Genomic DNA, 19,066 nt, shown 5'->3' with positions numbered 1-19,066 from the left:
ATTCTCAAATGGACCATACTCTTTCCCTAATTATTCTGTTGATTTTCATGTTTTTTTTTAAATCTTGTGTTTTCTTTTATTCTAAGCATTAACATTTTCACGTGCACTCTCCTAGCTTTCCTAATTTCCTGTTTAAGTTACATCCCGCACTTTTTGTTGTCCTGTAGGGATTTTGCCATATTGAGGCCCTCATATCTGCCACAAGCTTCTCTTTTTTTTAAACTGAATCCTAACTTTGATATCCCCAGTCACTTAGGATCCTTAGATCCTGGTCGTGTCCTTGTACTTACAAGGACATGTCTACCTTGCCCTCTTGCTATTTCCTCCTTGAATACCACTCACTGCTCTGACAGAGTCTACTTGGGCCAGACAGCATCTGACTTTTGTAAAATTATCCTTTTCCCAGTTTATAAATTTTATTTGCAGCCTATCCTTTCTTTTTCCATGACTATTCTAAATTTAACAGAGTTATGATCACTACCTCCAAAATACCTCCCTATTAATACATATTTCCCTTACCAGGATATCTTTCTGAATTTTACCTTTGTTGGACTTTCAACACCCTGACTGAAAGGAACTCCTGGATGTAATTTAAGAATTTCGCTTCCTCCTTACCTCACATACTAAAATTATCCCAGTTAATAACTGGGTGTTAAAATCCCCAACTATTATTCATACACTTCTCTGAGGTTTGATTACATTTTTGATCCTCTGGGTGTCCCTGGCTGCTAGAGACCTGCAGTATACCCAAACCAAGTGTCTACTTTTTTATTTCGACCTCCATGGCCTTATTTAATGATTGTTCCAAAATATCATTCCTCCTCACTGCTATAATTGTGTCCTTGATCAACAATGTGATCTCCATCTCTTCTTCTATCTCTTATCTTGTCCGAGTATCCTACAAACCAGGAAGATTAAGCTGCCAATTCCCTCCATCTTTCAGTTAAGTCTCACCAAGGGTACAAAATCATACTCCATGTGTCCTAACTGTTATCCTCAGTTGATTTATCTCATTCCTCAGGTTCCTTACATTAAAATCTATTCCATTCAGCCTGGCTAAGCTCTCTTCTTTCTAATATAACCTTTACTTCTTCTGACTTCTAGACTCGCCCATCTCAGCTTCACTCCCCTCTGAACTACTTGACAGGATCTAATCCCCCTGCCAATCTAGTTTAGATCCACCCCAAGAAAGCTTTCCTACTTTAAACATTGTAACTAAAATATGCACACATAGATGACACCTTTCACAACTTTAGGACATTCCAAAGAACTTTAGGACATTCCAAAGAACTTTACGGCCAACAAAATACATTTTTAAATGTAAACTCTGTTGAAATGTAGGGAAATGCAGTAGCAAATTGTCATATAGCAAGTTCCCACTAACAGCAACAAGATTATGACCAGATCATTTGTTTTAATGATTCTGGCTGGAGGATGAAGAAGTACTAGCACACCTAAGCCTGCTGTATTCTGGAACCTCTCAATGTTACCTCCAAGGGAAGACAGGACTTAAAGACCTTATATGAAAGACACATCCAAGCATTCCTTAGTATAAGGAGCAGTCATCATAATTCAGCATGACCAAATGAATCCTTACCATGAAACAGTGCTTGGGGAGGCATAACATCAGGAATGAGGTCTGCCTCAGACAAGAGACTGGGAGTAGCTGAATGAGATAGTGGAGTCCCAGGAGCTGAAAAATCCAGTGAGGGGGATGGAGAGGGGCTAGTAAGTGGAGTCCGATCTGAAGAGCTCAGGGAGGAAAAGTCAATCACTTCTCCTTTTTCTAGGATCAGTTCTGACCTACGAGTTCGGCTGCAGAACTTTACTGGAGTTGAAGATGTGCTCCTGTCAATGAACGTAGCAGCCTCCTTCTGAGCACGCCGAATGTCCTTAGCTTCCTGAGTGCGGGATCGTTTCTCTTTTAATTCCATAGCTGTTTCTACAGGGTTTCGACTCACTCGTTTTCGAAGTCCTTCCACTGTAATAATTGGATCCAAGGGAGGCTTGACAGCTGAGAAGTGAAGCAAATCAACACACTTGATTCAATATTTTGTTTGGCTAATGTTGACTAGTTTCTCATACCATTAAAATGGGATAAAAACCAAAAAATGCCATTCACGAATTTTGGGGCACAGCAGGATTGCACAAATGGTGAAACAGATTTAAAATCAACATACAAAAATATCAAAAGGGTAAACATCAGTAAAACAGCAGAGTCTGAAGTTACTAAATTTGCTGACTCTATTGGATGGAATCTGATGTAGAATATAAGTGAAATGCTTTTAAGACCAAGCTCATAAATGTGCAAGTCAAATTAAGTGCACAAAAGGAGCATTGTGTGGGAAAGTCAATAACAAAAATTTTGATAAAGTTAAGACAATACTTAGCTAAACAGAATTAAGCACTAGGTACACCAAGGGAAAAGAAGCTGCTGTCGATCAGCTCATAGGATAACAGAAAACACGAATGTTGACAATTGTGGCAGTAATAAGAAGTTTCTGCTTCAGTTTTGTGAAATGAACTATCAAGGACTGTATTGGCAATTGTCCAAGAACACATAAAAGCTCATTAGATACAATAGAAATATTAAGTGTGCACTTTGTATTGGTTTTTCACTCAAAGGTCATGTTTGACTGTTAGAATTTAATGATTATATTAACAAACCTAGAAATATTAATGTATTAGGTAGAATGATATGCCTGAAAACAGAGTAACCAGACCAGATGATAACCACCTAAGGATTCTTAGCAAGGTGGAACCCATGTTATGTGAACCCTAAGCCAATATTTTTAATGAATCATAGTAACTAAGGATTATTCGTGTAGACCGGAATGGGGCTAATGTAGCACAAGTTTAAAAAGGGTAACTAAACAGAATAGATTCAAAGGAAGTCATTCTGCCCATCTCATCTGAACCCATCTCATCTGAAGTAGATTTATCAAATTTTAACAATGTTAAATCACTAGCACATTTCCTTTCTATATTGATTTCTTCTAATGTAACTAACGTAACTGTATACTTATCAGTTTAACGTCAGTAGTAGGAAATAATTCAAAGGAATCATTAGGCTGCAATGCATGGTTGTCATATTACAGACACTCTTCACGGCTTCACAAAAAGATCAAGTCTTACAAATTTGGTCATATTTCTTGACTAGGTTTAAATAGTGAAACACAAGAGGCACAGCTTACTTAGGTTTTCAAGAGGATTTTGTAAGGCATTACACAAGAGAATTCTAAGATCCATGCCACATAATAGAAATATATTGAGCTGGATTGACAGCTGCCTGCAATTACATTGGCATGGAGTGATTTGGCTCTTTCTCGAGTTTGGTTATCAATGGATGTCCCATAGGAATCATTGGTCCTTAGTCATGACCTAGACATAGGTGTTGAGGGTATCAACTACAAACTTACAGACAATACTAAGATTTACACGGGAGATAAGTCTCCTTGCCCATTTCATGCGGATCTTATGTATGTAGCTATTAAATGATCCAATACTTCAATCTGAAATTGTGAAGTGTTACACATGTGGGCAGGGAGAATATTCAACAGATGTATAACCTTCAGTGACAAGCATTAAAAAAGGCGGAAGCGGGAGAAAAAGATCTGGGTATTCCAGTCCATACATCAAGTTCCATTAGCAATGCCACGAAATGATGCTTACAGCAAAAAGGATGTTAGGATGCATTCATAGGCCAATTGATTATTATAAAAGGCATACTGTTTTGACCTTGTTCAATACCTTGGCCAGACAGCACCTGGAATAACATGTTCAGTTTTAGTCCCCTTGTTGACAGGTAATATTGAGGCTTTGGAAAGGATGCTGAGGTGAGCCACTGGATAATTTCCAGTTTAAAGCATCTTAATGATCAAGTTCATCTAAAATATCTACACTTCACAGAAATGGAGACGCACCAGTGTTCAAACTGAGCTTTTTAAGGCAGTGAAAGGAACTGATTGTGTTAGCACTGACAATTCGTTCTACCAAAATAGAATTTTAAGTTGTAGAAAGTCAGATGCGGATGTCCAGGGAAATGTGTAACAACAGAACTTGCATCTTTTAAAAATTCATTCATGAAATGTGTGTGTCACTAACCAGGCCAGCATTTATTAATCATCCCTAATTGCACGGTTCAGTGTCAACATTGCTGTGGCCCTGGGCTCACATGCAGGCCAGATCAGGTAAGAATAGCAGACTTCCCTTCCTGAAGTAAACCAGATGGGTTTTTCTGACAATGGTTTCACGGTCATCATTAAATTCCTAATTCCAGATATTTACTGAATTCAAATTCCACCATCAGCCATGACTGGATTCTAACCCAGATCCCCAGAACATTACCAGGACCTCAGGGTTAATAGTCTAGCGATAATACCACCAGGCCATCACCTCCATATGTGGACAAAGTATTCCTCAAAGTCATTGTTGTGTGGTTTTGCATGGCAGAGACCAGTTGACGGTAGCTGAGTCTGAATACCTAGATGTCTTACATCACTTTCCTTTGGTTCAGAGACCAACCATCAGAAGATTGAACCGCTTTTCCTTTGTCTATCTAGAAGCGTGTGGCAGATCAGATTTAGATAACAGACGTATTTCTTCTCCTACAGAGAACAGTAGGTCTCTGAAACAGCTTATGTGGCAGTTGCCAGTTCAGTGAATTCCTTCAAGTGAGAATTCCATCTATTTCAAGACAAAGCAATTTGGTTTTAGTTTAACCTGAGCTAGTACTGATCACCCAGATGGGCTACAGAGGAATTGTGAAAACTATTGATTAGTCTTTTTTGGCTCTTACAGGGTTTTGGAAGGGTTCATGAGTGTACTTATCTTGATTCGGGGAGGTGATGGCCTTGTGGTATTATTGCTGGTTCGTTAATATAGAGACCTAAGTAATGTCCCAAGGACCTGGGTTCAGATTCAATAAAATCTGCAATTAAAAGTCTCATGATGACCATGAATCCATTGCTGATTGTTAGAAAAAAACCCAACTGGTTCACTAAGGCATTAAGGAAAGTGCCATCCTTAACCACTCTGGCCTACACTTGACTCCAGACCCACAGCATTGTGGTTGACTCTAATCTGTCCTCTGGGGAAATAAATCCTGATCTAGCCTGCGACACCCCTGAATGAATTAAAAAGAATACACAACGTAGCACAATTAAGTGGGCAAGTCTAATAAAATGGGATATCTTTTTAATTACCATTGTCTGTTTATGTGTATCATTATTGCTGCATTGCAGGATCACAGGTCTTCTGAAACAATGCAAATTTGTCTTAAAAATATAATTCAATTACTGGATAGAGCTCTTTATTGATTTAAAATGATTTTTGTTTAAGCACAGGATCCCAACAGCCTATCCTTTGAATATTGCTTAAAAGATTTCCTTGATGTATTTAACTTTTGTTAGTGTTCACAAACTACCCAACTCTCTCTGTTGGGTAAGGATTGATCCCCTGAGTCAAGATAAAATGAAATGTAAGAGCTGAGTATCCAGTTTCACCTACATGCAACTGTCCTCTGCTGTAAAAAAACTGTACATAATGACTTTGAGCAGCAACCACTTAATCTACCTGCAAGCTCGGTTTTTGGTAAAAAAATTTCCCTGAACCTCAATCTCACACAATTCCCATTTATCCTTTCAATCATGAGAAGAGAACATTTACCAAAGTGCTGGTGGAAGGGCCTGGGTCACAGAGACATCTTCCACATAACAAACAGAAGAAGCAGAGTTCAGGGATTTAGAGGCAAAAAAAGAGTGAAAAAAATTATTTTGGCAACAAGACAAATAGAATTTATATTCTAACAGAAGTATGGAAGACAAAAGGAAGACAAATTAACGAAGAATGAAATGTGGAAAGTAACAAGAGTGACTAATAAAATGGGAGTAACAAATATTTTGGACAAGAGTAACAATGAAAATCAGAAAGTAAAAGTAAACAAGATAATCATAAGAGAAAGGGAGAATAACAGAAGCGTAAGAATTATAGTTGAATAGCATAGAGGGAGGGAAAAAGTTGCAACAAAAGAACAGCAGAGATGAAAGGGAGAGATGTGATCAGGATCCACTAGAAGATAATAAAAGAAAACAAGAGGCGAAATCAAACAAAGTGTAACAGCAAAATACATGGAAAGTAACAAATATGGGAGAAATAACAAAAGTACAGTAGGAAAGGAAGAATAGCAACAAAGAAACACAAAAAGAAGGGAAGAACAGCAACCCCAAAAGGAAACAAAATTGAGACATTTTTATTGACTTCACAGCCACCAGAATTAGCAAGCTTCCCATCTAGATCTCAAGAAAAAATGATGAATACAGCAAACGTGTTTGGTCTGAATAGAATGTAAAATCGCAACCTAATTTTGCCAAAAAATAAATCGTTAAACAGAACTGGAAAATGACCCGAACACATCATTTAGGAGTACAAAAATAAATCGGAACTTTACAAGTGGATTCACACACAGGGAGGTGTAGATTAGGTGGGTTATAGGGGGACTGGTTTGGGTGGGATGCTCCAAGGTTCGGTGTGGACTTGTTGGGCCGAAGGGCCTGTTTCCACACTGTAGGGATTCTATGATTACAGGATTGGCCTAGGGTAAAAATTTGGCAAAAAGTAATCTATTAAGGCAGGGAGGAAAATCCATGTAACTTCCCAGACCTCCTTAAGTCAGTTTTGAGAAGAGAGCTTACATTCTGTCACACAAGTTAAGCCATGTAGATAATGGCAGCTCCCATGTTTTTGTCATTACCAGATAAATAATCCTGAAAATTATAAATTATAAAATCTAAAAACAACACTTTAGGAAAGATCCCAAAAAACTCAAAAACAAACTTGCTAATATATGAAGTTCAAAGGCCAGAGAGTTGTGGACAGGTCTGTTGTGTGGAATGTAGAGTAAATGAATGTACTGCTGTTGTTTTACGTGTGAACACAACCAAAATGAAGAATCATTGCTCAAAGTCCTTCCTTGGAACTGATTACTCCCAAGTGCACGTGCTTGTTAATAAAACAAAAATCATATTGTGGCTGATATCAAAAGCCTTATCGATTAGAGAAAAATACTCAGGGGATAGACAAAAAACAATTTTCCACAAATAAATAGGGCAAAAGGAAAGTTACCCAAATTTCCAACAAGTTAAAATAGGTTGCTATTCTGAGAGCACATTTTAGGTTGACTCCCAAACAGGTCTCTACAATGTGATATCTCATCTTCGCAGGGCTGATCGTTTTCAAGGAATTTTTATTCTCTTTTGTTTCGGTGCTAAACGTATCACTAAGAAAAGAGATGAGACTTTATAGAGCTAAATACATGTTTAATTCAACAAATTTTGAAGCTTAACAACCAGAACACAAGATTCCAAGCACAATACTAGCTGTCTTCTAAAGAACTATATTCTAGTTCATCAGGTTACTATTCACTGTATTGTCTACAATGTGGCTGGCAAACATTTCCATGCATCTAATGTGTCTAATCAAAATCTTAAAAGGTACACTGTGGTTTCCTCCTCCCTTAAAAATTCTACTGTTACAAACATCTTGCATCTAATCATATCAGCCTACCTCTTGCTTTCAGTGTGGTGCTCGATGGCCTCTCTCCTTCTGGCCTCATGACAGGAGGCTTATTATGGACCAGCTTCCACCAACCTGGTTCGCCAAACTGCTGTGCACCCGAACGGAAATACATGGGGCTTCCCACAGACAGGCAGCCTGCTACAGTGCTCCACCAGGTTGAAGTCTTTTTCCTAAAACACAATGAGTACAAATATGACTAAAGTGAAAGAGCAAAAGTTGCACTTATACTGCCTCTTTCATGATCACAGGATATTCCAAACACCTTACAACCAATTAAGTACTTTCTTGAATTATAGCCGCTCTTCTAACATAGGGAAATGCGAGAGTTAACTTGCATACAACAAGTTCCACAAAGAATAGTGTGATAATGTCCAGATCATCTGCTGTAATGACAGCAATTGTAAATATAGGCCAAAAAATTTGGTAAGAAATAGTCTAGTCTTCTAACATGGTGCCACAGGACTTTCAGCATCTACCTGAGAAAGCAGACATAGACTCAATTTAATGCCTCATCAAAATACTGCAATGCCCATAATAATGCACGAGAAGTATCAGTATAAATTACATGCTTTGGAGTGGGATTTAAAGCTAAAATCTTCACATTCATGTCAAGAATACTACCACTCAGTCCATGGATGACAGTAACGCAGTTAATGTTACTGCCCAAAGATATTTTGGTATGCTAGAATTATTACTACATCTTCACATTTTTCAATTACTATGCATAAAAACTCTACTAAGATTTAACAACCATATAATACTGACCTCTCTTTTAAACTCCCAACTTTTCCCTATTTTCTGAAGTCTCTGCTGTTTTCCTGCAATCTTTTTTTCCAACTAGAAAGCCATAGCAAAGATGGCCACCAATACCATTCAATAACTAAGCATAGGAAGCTATGTTCAGGGATTTTCTTTGTTAAAAATTGGACAAAACATTGTAAGTGGCAACAATAATTAAAACTGAATAAACATTTGGCCCCTACAGGCATTAAAGCTAACATTTCTCATCAACGCAATCTTGATCATCTCAAACAAACTAAATCAGGCCCAGATTTATGCACGTGGACATGATAGAAAGGTGAAGAATTCCCAAATACAATGCAATCTCCTCTACACTGGACAGACGAAACACAGACAGGGTGGCCAATTCATGGAACATCTACAGTCCATACAAAATGACCCTGAAGCTTCCAGGTGCCTGCCACTCTCAGGTCTACTGCAGTGTTCCAGGGAAGCTCAACACAAGCTCGAGGAACAGCATTTCGTTGTTCACCTTGGTAACTTACAGCCTTCAGGGACTCAACACTGAGTTTAACAATTTCAGAATGTGAACACCCTCCTCCATGTTTGTAACCCATTCCTATACCCAAGTCCTGTTTTGAATGGGTTGCTCCCAGCCTGGTCAACCCAATTTCAACCATTTACGCTTCTCATAAGTGCCATACTCACCATTATCTCCCTTTCGGCTTATCACCAGCTATTCCTTTAGTTTGCCTTTCCTTTCTTCTCTCTTGGCACTGATTCCATTCCACCCCTCCAAGAAATACAACCCATTTCTGGCTGCCTTCAGTTCTAACGAAAGGTCGCTGGACTTGAAACTTTAAGCCTGTTTTTCTCTCTACAGATGCTGCCAGACTTGCTGGGTTTCTCCAGCACTTTTTGTTCTGGCTTCAGAATTCCAGCAATCACAGTTCTTTGGTTTATATTAGAGAAATTAATTTCCTTTTAACAATACAGGAAACTGCATTTTGAAAGGCAATTCATACAGTCTTCAGCCTTCGTCAAATCTGTACGTTTCCAAGTATCTTATGAATCAGTTTTCATTTAACATCCTCTAGATTTTTCCTTCCAAACGAAACATAGTAAACTTGTCTACAATACATTTCAGCTGCTATTGGATGTATGTTAATGAATTTGATGTATTTTAACTACATTATAAGGTCACAGACTGACAATATAGCTGCCTCAAAGTCTAATTTCTTATCTGGATCACACAATTCCACCTTCTCTAAGCTTTTCTGTTTTCTCCTCCTTATCTACTTCCACTGACTTTAGTTTCTTTTGAGTGCCTCAAAGGATATATTCCTCCTGTGCAACTGCCTCCTCTTTGCTTCCCTATCAGTCTCCAATTCCCATACTTACTCACTATGGCTTTCACGTATTTACAATTTGCAAACAAAAAAACACCACCTCTAATCACTGTCTTATGTTGAGGCAAATATGTTTTCTGTACGTTCCGTGGTTACCCTAATGGGGTCATGAGGTCAGAGGCATAATAAAATAGGTTAACGAAGACAGGGCATGGAGGAAGGGCCAAGAATAGAGTGGGGTGGAGGAATATTTCAGGGATCAGGCAATAAGCAGGAGGATGGGGAAGTGAATGAGAAGTAAAGAGGATGCAAAATGGTGAGAGTGATTTCAAAGCGGTAGTAATAAACAAAAATGGTGCTGAGTGGGTGAAGAAATAAGAAAAAGGCAGAAAATAAAAAAGAAAGAACGAACGAACAAACAAACGAACGAATGATAACAGTAAATTGGACATTATAGGAAAAAAGTGCATGACCAGGAGGGATATAACCGTACAGCAGGAGGATGAATAGCATACAGGGCAGACATACAGTTTAAAAGGGCAAGATGCAATATCAGCAGACTATGGTTCAAATGAGTACGGCATGAAATGTTTCACACTGTGTTTTGGGTTGAAGGAGCACTGGCCAAACAGAATTAGAGTTCAAAACTACAGGGAAGAGGGCAATGCTTTGTTTAGACACTCATGGGAGATTTAGAAAAATCACAAACTTTCTGACAATTAAAAATATTATTATAGTTTGAGGAGAAATACATAACAACTCTTTTCAATGTTATACCATATTCTGTATACAAACGTAACCTTCACTGTAATTTTCCCTAATCATTTCTAAAAACATCTACTACATCATTCTGTCTTTCAACATTTAAATTCTCGAATTTATGCCTAGCTGAGAAGCATGATATGAAGCTTATGTAAGAGTCAAAATAACCTGTTTGATGAACAACCAATAACATAACATATTATAAGTGTGTCAATGGCAAACGAAAGCAATACAAATGACAGTCTATAGATTTGTCCCATTTCACCACTACTGTCCTGTTGGAATATTGCACCCTGATGTTGAAAATGCCTGGTGGGCACAGTTATTAAAAACTGCTTCATGAAACAACAAGTACATTAAGGAAAACACAGGCCAACCCTGTGATAAACTCAATTGTCACAACATCGCATGAGAATTACAATTTTTTTTTGTTTGAATCCATTCCTACATGGTGCACCTATTTTACCTGTTTCCCAATAAGAAGGCCCAGTGTTTGTCAATAAAAGCACAAATATCTTCCTTCCAGCGAAAGTAACCTTGGCGACCAGTTCCTTCCAATGACAAATTGTACATGGCCAACATCACAACCTGAAAAATCCAAACAAACAAGCTTAATTCAAATTTTACTCCACATAGCAGCGTATGATCAAACAGACACATTTATATAATAATTTTCATAACCTCAGGGTCTTGTCTTGAAGAGTATTGTTAGTTGTGTGGCGAGAATGCGACTTGCCACTTGTCAGCCCAAGCCTGAATACTGCCAATATCTTATTGCGTATGGCATAGGTTGCTTCAGCGCCTGAGGTATGCGAATGGTACTGCAAATTGTGCAATCACCAGCAAACATCGCATTCTATATAGCAGCCATATTCTGGGGCTAAGATGACTGGCCGCCAACAACTATAACCATCTTTCTTAGTGCGAGGTATGATTCCAAGCAGTGGAGAGTTTTCCACTGATTCCCACTGACTTCAATTTTCGAAAGGCACTTCGATGTCACACTTGGTCAAATGCTACCTTAACATGAAGGGTAGTCATTATCATCTCACTTCAAGTTCAGCTATTTTTTCATCTTTGGTCTAACAATTGACAAAGGCATAAACTGAGTGGCCTTGACATTATCTAAACTGAGCATCAGTGCATCCTGAAAGCTCTCCTCCAAGCTGCACTATAATCACCATTCCTTCATTGTCAATGATTCTAAAGCCTAGAACTCCGTTCCTAACAGAACAGCAGGGGGTCCAAGTACAGTGATGGTTCAAGAAAGCAGCTCACCAACACCACCAGGGTAATCAGGAATGAGCCATAAAAGTTGGGCTAGCTAGTGATGATCACATCTCAAGGGCATATTTTTTAAGGAAAATCAGTGAACAAATTATTGACAGTTATTATAGTTCTGTCAAGAACCTTTCCATCACTTTGCTGATGACAGAGGAAACTGATAGAGGGTAGTTAGTCTAGTTGGATTTGGTGGAGAGGATTTCATGGATAGGAGAACATAACAGGGCAATTTTCTTATTGCCAGTAGTGCCAGTGTTCTGAAGCACAAGCTTTCTGGACTGTTGCCAGATGTTGTCTTGGTCAATAGTATCAAGTGCCTTCAGCCACTTTAAATCACTTGAAGCAAATCAAATTGGCAGAAGGTTGGCATCTGTGATGCTAGGGAACTCAAAAATCAAGATGAATCATCCACTTTGCACTTCCGGTTGACGATGGTTACAAGTACTTTAGCTTTGTCTTTTGTAAAATCTGACATACTTAATTCCTGTATCATTAATGATGGGAATATTTGTGAAGCTTGTTGTTTAGTTCTCCGCCATCATTCAGGTCTGGATGTGGCAAGACCGCTGAGCTGGATCTGATAACTGGTTGCGAAATGTCTTGACTCTACCTCTTGGTTAAAACTTCCGTTCTGTGGCATCCAAGCAATGCTGGTTTGCAGTTTCACAAGGTTAACAGCTCACTTTCAGACATGCCTGGTTTTGCACTCTTCATTGTCCCTACCACACTCATTAGTGAAACAAGGTTTATCCCTCAACTTGATGGAAAATGGTAGAGTGGTGAATCTTCCAGTTCATGAAGATACAGATGTTTGAATACTGCTGATGGCTCACAGTGCCTCATCAAGGTCTGATTTTGAATTGCTGGATCTGTTCACAATCTATCCTATTTAATGTGGTGATAGTGCCACACAACTAAATGGAACGAAGGATATAAGGACAATACAGTGAATAATTCGACCTACCCTGATACAGATACAACTGTGACAGACAGATTGATAAGGATATGATCAAGTGGTTTCTTACTTTTTGTTGGTTCCTCCACCACAGTCCACAAGCAGTTAGATAGATTGCTCAGTACTCAGCCAACAACAGTGCTTCCAATTGCTCACACTTTTTGATTTTGTCCTGAGATAAACGCTTTCTTCTGGATTTTTCATTTTACTAATTCACGGGATGAGGGCATTTTTGGTTACACCAGCATTTATTGCCCTTCGCTAGTTGCACAGAGAGCAGTTTGCAGTCAACTGCATTGCTGTGTGTCTGGGGTCACAGGGAAGCCAGACCAGGTAAGGATGGCAATTTCCTTCCATGAAGGACATTAGTGATGCAGGTGGGTTTTTCCAACCATTGACGATGGTTTCATGGTCATCATTAGACTCTCAACTTCGGAATTTTTTTTTACTGAATTCAAATTTCACCATCTGCCACTGCGGGATTTGAATTCATGTCCCCAGAACATTACCTGGATCTCTGGATTAACAATCCAGTCATAGTATCATCAGACTGTCATCTCTCTATTGTTATAGTTTTTCTGAAGTTTCCTAAATTTTGAGACATTTATGAATAGCGCTCTTGGTGGTACTCACTGAAGTGCCTCATCCAAAGAACATTCTGTGCTGCTGCCATCTTCATTGCTTCTTGCAGGTGGTGTTCAATACGGAGGAGTACTGATCAGCTGAGGGAGGGTGGCAGTTATCATTTGAAGATTTCTTCGATAGTGAAATTTCCTCAGTCCTACACTGGAGAGCCAGCATAAATTTGTGTGCTCAAATCCTGGGTTTGTGTCATGAACCAATGATCTTCTGACTACAGAGTTTAAAGGAAAATCTAAAATATGAGAAGAGGCTAAGCCTGCTGGTGCAAAGCATACTTCTCAAATTGAGGAGCTATTTTTCTCTTACATGCATTGACGAACCATAAATTTGATTCAGATTACAATTTATACCATAAACAAAAACAGAACTTGTTGGAAAAGCTCAGCAGGTTTGGCAGCATCTGAGAAAACAGTTAACATTTCAAGTCCGGTGACCCTTCCTCAGTTCTCATTAAAATTTAAATGCTGATTTACAACACATGCAGTTCTTTCAGTCTTTGCAATTTACACCATCTTTTTCAAAGACTTGAGAGATACTGGCACACTAAATATACTGAAAGCTGACTTGAGCTTGACAGAAATGATACGCAAGGACAACTAATTTTGTTAAGCAGCTGTAGAAACAAACATTGTATATTGATCAGACAAGACAAACAGGCAAGAAGTCCATTTGATGTCTGGCAAATAAATATCATGAAAATCACAAAGCGCAATAATAGAAACTGACTACCCTTCTGACTCCAAAAGTAAAGAATTTCATTACACCCCTTTAAGATCCTAAAGTTAATTACAGCATATGGAATGAAAGCAAATGCTTGCTACAAACATTATGAAATTGGATAGGTCAATTTCAGCCACAGTTATTCATTGGCATGGACTCACAAGAATATGATTGACCTCTCCCCTCTAAATCCATAGGTACAGTGAGAAAGCAGCCTGTGAGGTTTTACATCTTTAAAATCCTCCACAGAGTGAAGGAATGCTACCAGTACCCTGCGGCATCATTAGTTGGGTTCGAGGCTACCACACATACTACAATTTCACAAATGTCAATGTTTGCCTATTTTATAACATGTTAATTTTCAGTGAATGAAGAGGCATGATCAGTACCTCAAGTCTCTTTTTTCAACTTAGCTGTACCAATCATATTCTTCCCTGTTACTACTAAAAATATGAATCTTAAAAGTGTCCGCTATTCTCATTTCCACAGCCTTTTGCTTTTTGAGGGATTTTAGAGTTCCAGATTTCCACTATGTTGTCTGCGAAAATTCCCTTCTTGGTTTCCTTCCTGAATAGCCCAACTTTGATTTTAAGATCAAGATCAGTCTTGGTCTCCCCACCAATGGAAACTGTCTGATCAAATGCCTTTAATACTGTAAACATCTGAAATAGATCACGAAACAATTTTTGCAGTCAAGATAATATAGGCCCAGTTGAGTGGGCAACCTTCAGTTGGTCTGACCTTTTACTACTATTCCCTTGCCACTATTTTATAGAAAAGAAGCATTAAACAGTTCCTGCTTAGTCATAAATCTTGATTACTCAAACTGTGAACAATGACCCTAAAGTACATCAAATCCAACTACTACAGGACGTAGTTCACATCACAGTATACAGCTTTCAAAAATAATGATCTAATTCAATCACAACTAATACAGAAGTTCAGACAAAGATATAGGAACAAAGTGCAAGTTTTGGTTCCAACAAGCAAATTAATGTGATTTTATTGAGAATATATAAGCTAGGCACACGGGTATATTTATACTTATACATTAAATGCATTGCGCACAGTTTCAATAGTGATACGTACTTGTTGCCATGTGAGCTTCAGTCTCTCAAAGTGGTCCTTACCGTCTTCTGCACATTCTGAACAAGTGAATCGGAAGAAGTTATCACCCCGCAAGTAACTGGGATGTTCTGCCCTTAGCTGAGCTGCAGAAAGACAGCAAAGTGCAAGGAGGTTGAAAGAGAGAAAGGAAGGACCTGATTTATGTGGAAACATGAAATTTATTTTTATTAAGGTAACAAAGTATTTCAAATCAACAGATTATGCAATACGTAGCATGTGCACTGCCAAGCTCAGACACATTACATTAGATTCCCCAGTGTGGATACAGGCCCTTCGGCCCAACAAGTCCACACCGCCCCTTGGAGCATCCCACCCAGACCCATCCCCCTATAACCCACACACCAATGGACACTACGGGCAATTTAGCACGGCCGATCCACCTAGACTGTGGGAGGAAACCGGAGCACATGGTGGAATCCCACGCAGACATGGGGAGAATGTGCTAACTCCTCGCAGACAGTTGCTCGAGGCTGGAATTGAACCTGGGTCCCTGGCGTTGTGAGGCTGCAGTACTAACCACTGAGCCACCGTGCTGCCCCAAACTGCCTCAAGTACAGCTGATAAGACATCTCACGCTAAATGACATGCAACATGTGCCTGTTCCAAGCACTTCTTCCTATCTTCCATAATTATAAACCTCACGACAAAATTTCATACCATACTTCTGACCATAGGTAAGTGATTGTTTTGAACTGATCCAAGCGATAACAAGGGTAATGGATACAGGGAACGTAGTAGCCGACTTGCACACTGTTAAGTCTGATGAACAATATTAAAATAAATTTCCTCATATTAGGTGTTAACAAGCGATTGAGGGTTAAATATTGGGCCGGATGATCAAAAATAAATCCTCTATCCATCTTCAAAAATACTGCCAATGCAATTTTTAAAATCCATCAGAAAAGGCAGATAGGTCCTGGATTCAGCAGAAAGCACCTCTAACAGGGCAGCACAACTTCGGCACCACACAGAACGATCAACAAAAATTCTGTGTTGAGGTCTCTGGAGTGGCCCATGACCTTTTGACTGAAAAGCATGTGTGCTACCCACAAGGAGTCCTTGCCAAGCTCTGCATTCAAGTCCTCCAGGTCAGGTGGTGAAAGTACTAAATATCTGAAGAAGATTGACCTAATATAACACCCAGTCTTTGGTGAATGGTGAGTTTGATGGTCTCAGCTGGATTGGTCCTGGTCAGCACCAACTGGCCTGTGTGGCCTAATTTAGAATGGGAAAAATAAGCCACAGTTCTCACTTTCCAGGGTGCTGCTGGAAGCATGAAGAAATGGACACCAGGTCAGGCAGATTTGATTTGAGAAAGATTCTACGCCTACACAGTAGGGCCTCCCTCCCTCCCCCTCTAACCTAATTAAAAGTCCACAGACTCGCAGCAGGAAGAGCGGGAGCGTCGATCAGAGGCCTACAGGTGGGTGAGTCTCTGCTTTAAAGATTAGCAAATACCTACCTTGACCGGCGGAGCCCTCCATTCCTGTTCCAGCAGCAGAAAGAGCGGGAGCTCTAATCGAGAAGGACTCTCGTGTGCTGTTAAGGGAAGGCTTTTCAATTTATATCCTTGTGTATTGTGTAATTGATTAAAAGTTTAATTGCTTAATTGAAAAAGAGTGTAGCAGAGAAGTACGAGAAAACATTTAATACATAAATTGTAAAAGTTAACTAAATAAGTTGCAATGGCTGGACAGATGATGTGCTATAGCTGTATGATGTGGGAGCTGGCTGATCCCATTGTGAACGGCAGCGACCACATCTGCAGCAAGAGTTGGTTGCTGGAAGAACTCTGGATCAGAGTAAATGATCTAGAATCTGAGCTTCAAACTCTGCGGCACATCCATGAGGGGGAAGAGTTACCTGGACACTTTGTTTCAGGAGGCAGTCACACCCGGTAGATTAAATAACTCAAATTCAGAAAGTGTTCAGGGACAAGATGTGACTGTAAGTGAGGCAGGTAGGGGGATTCAGAGTTCACGAGTGCAGGAGCCTCAGCCCTTGACCTTGACCAACTGGTATGAGATTCTTGCTCCCTGTACAGATGAGAAAAAGGACTGTGGGCGGGATGCACCGTGGTGCAGAAGGCCATTCAAGAGGGGGAGCAAAAAGACAGGTAGTTGTTATAGGAGATTCTATTATTAGGGGGACAGATAGTACCCTATGCAAGCCGGATCGGGAGTCCCGCATGGTGTGTTGCCTGCCTGGTGGCCAGGGTGCGGGACATCTCCGACCGGGTTGAAAGGATATTGGAGCGGGAGGGGGAGGATCCAGTTGTTGCGGTCCACGTTGGGACTAACAACATAGGCAAGGCTAGGGTAGAGTACCTGTTCAGGGATTATGAAGCACTAGGAAAGAAATTGAAGTACAGGTCCTCAAGGGTCATAATCTCCGGATTACTGCCTCAGCCACGTGCTAATTGGCATAGGGAAAAGAAAGTTAGGGAAGTAAACACGTGGCTAAGGGATTGTTGTGGGAAAGAGGGATTCCATTTCATGGGGCATTGGCATCAGTTTTGGAGCCGGGGGGGTGGGTCTGTACCGTTGGGACGGTCTCCACCTAAACCGATCTGGAACCAGTGTACTAGCGAAAAGGATAAATAGGATGGTCACTAGGACTTTAAACTTCTGAGTCAGGGGGAAGGGAAAGTGAAAGAGACAGGGAGGACAGAGTTAAATGGAAAGATAAGCAGCAGGATAGCATGTGTACAGGTGGATTTAAGCTCAAAGCAGACTAGGAATACAGCAAAAAGGAAGTATAGCTTATGACATCTTGGGATTTCCAACCTCTCTAATAATGATAAGAAAGTTAGCATCAAGGCACTTTATCTAAATGCTCGTAGTATTCGCAACAAAGTAGATGAATTAACCGCACAAATCCTCTTGAATGATTATGATGTGGTAGGCATCACAGAGACATGGTTGCAGGGAGTTCAGGACTGGCAGTTAAACATCCAAGGATTCACAACATATCGAAAAGACAGGGAGGTGGGCAGAAGGGGTGGGGTTGTCTTGTTAGTTAAGAACGGAATTAAATCTACGGCACTGAATGACATAGGGTCAGAAGATGTGGAGTCTGTGTGGGTGGAATTGAGGAACCACAAAGGCAAAAAACCTATAATGGGAGTTATGTACAGACCTCCTAACAGTGATCAGGACCAGGGGCGCAAGATGCAGCAAGAAATAAATAGGGCATGTCAGAAAGGCAAGGTCACGGTGATCATGGGGGACTTCAACATGCAGGCGGACTGGGTGAATAATGTTGCCGGTAGATCCAAAGAAAAGGAATTCATGGAATGTTTGCAGGATGGCTTTTTGGAACAGCTTGTGATGGAGCCCACAAGGAAGCAGGCTATTCTGGACTTACTGCTACGTAACGAGCCAGACTTTATAAAAGACCTTAAAAGTAAGGGAACACTTAGGAGGCAGCGATCATAATACGGTAGAGTTCAGTCTGCAGCTTGAAAGAGAGAAGGCAAAATCGGATGTAATGGTATTACAGTTAAATAAAGGTAATTACAGGGGCATGAGAGAGGAATTGACAAAAATCGACTGGAAGCAGAGCCTAGCGGGGAAGACAGTAGACCAACAATGGCAGGAGTTTCTGGGTGTAATTGAGGACACAGTACAGAGGTTCATTCCCAAGGAAAAGAAAGATTATCTGGGGTGAGATTAGACAGCCATGCTTAACAAAGGAAGTCAGGGAATATATCAAAGAAAAAGAGACAGCCTATAAAGTGGCCAAGAGCACTGGGAAATCAGAAGATTGGGAAGGCTACAAAAACAAACAGAGGATAACAAAGACAGCAATATGGAAGGAGGATCAAATCTGAAGGTAGGCTAGCTAGTAATATTAGAAATGATAGTAAAAGCTTCTTTTAATAAATAAGAAACAAACGAGAGGCAAGCAG

General features: G+C 39.9%; 1 protein-coding gene across 3 annotated transcripts in view; it reads right to left on the bottom strand.

Moving 5' to 3' along the window:
• kat14 (lysine acetyltransferase 14) overlaps positions 1-19,066 on the bottom strand; it is a 45,570-nt gene that overhangs the window by 14,426 nt on the left and 12,078 nt on the right. For all 3 annotated transcript variants that reach the window (XM_048536275.2, XM_048536277.2, XM_048536278.2), the window contains 4 exons: positions 15,118-15,239; positions 10,894-11,015; positions 7,564-7,745; positions 1,598-2,014 (listed from right to left, as the gene is read on the bottom strand). In XM_048536275.2, coding sequence (XP_048392232.1) covers positions 1,598-2,014; positions 7,564-7,745; positions 10,894-11,015; positions 15,118-15,239 — 843 coding nt within the window. The remainder of the gene's footprint in view (positions 1-1,597; positions 2,015-7,563; positions 7,746-10,893; positions 11,016-15,117; positions 15,240-19,066) is intronic.

This window comes from Stegostoma tigrinum, chromosome 9 (genome assembly GCF_030684315.1).
Source record: "Stegostoma tigrinum isolate sSteTig4 chromosome 9, sSteTig4.hap1, whole genome shotgun sequence".
NCBI classification, from domain to species: domain Eukaryota; kingdom Metazoa; phylum Chordata; class Chondrichthyes; order Orectolobiformes; family Stegostomatidae; genus Stegostoma; species Stegostoma tigrinum.
The sequence above is the reverse complement of the archived record's forward strand: the minus strand, read 5'-3'. Positions and strand labels throughout refer to the sequence as shown.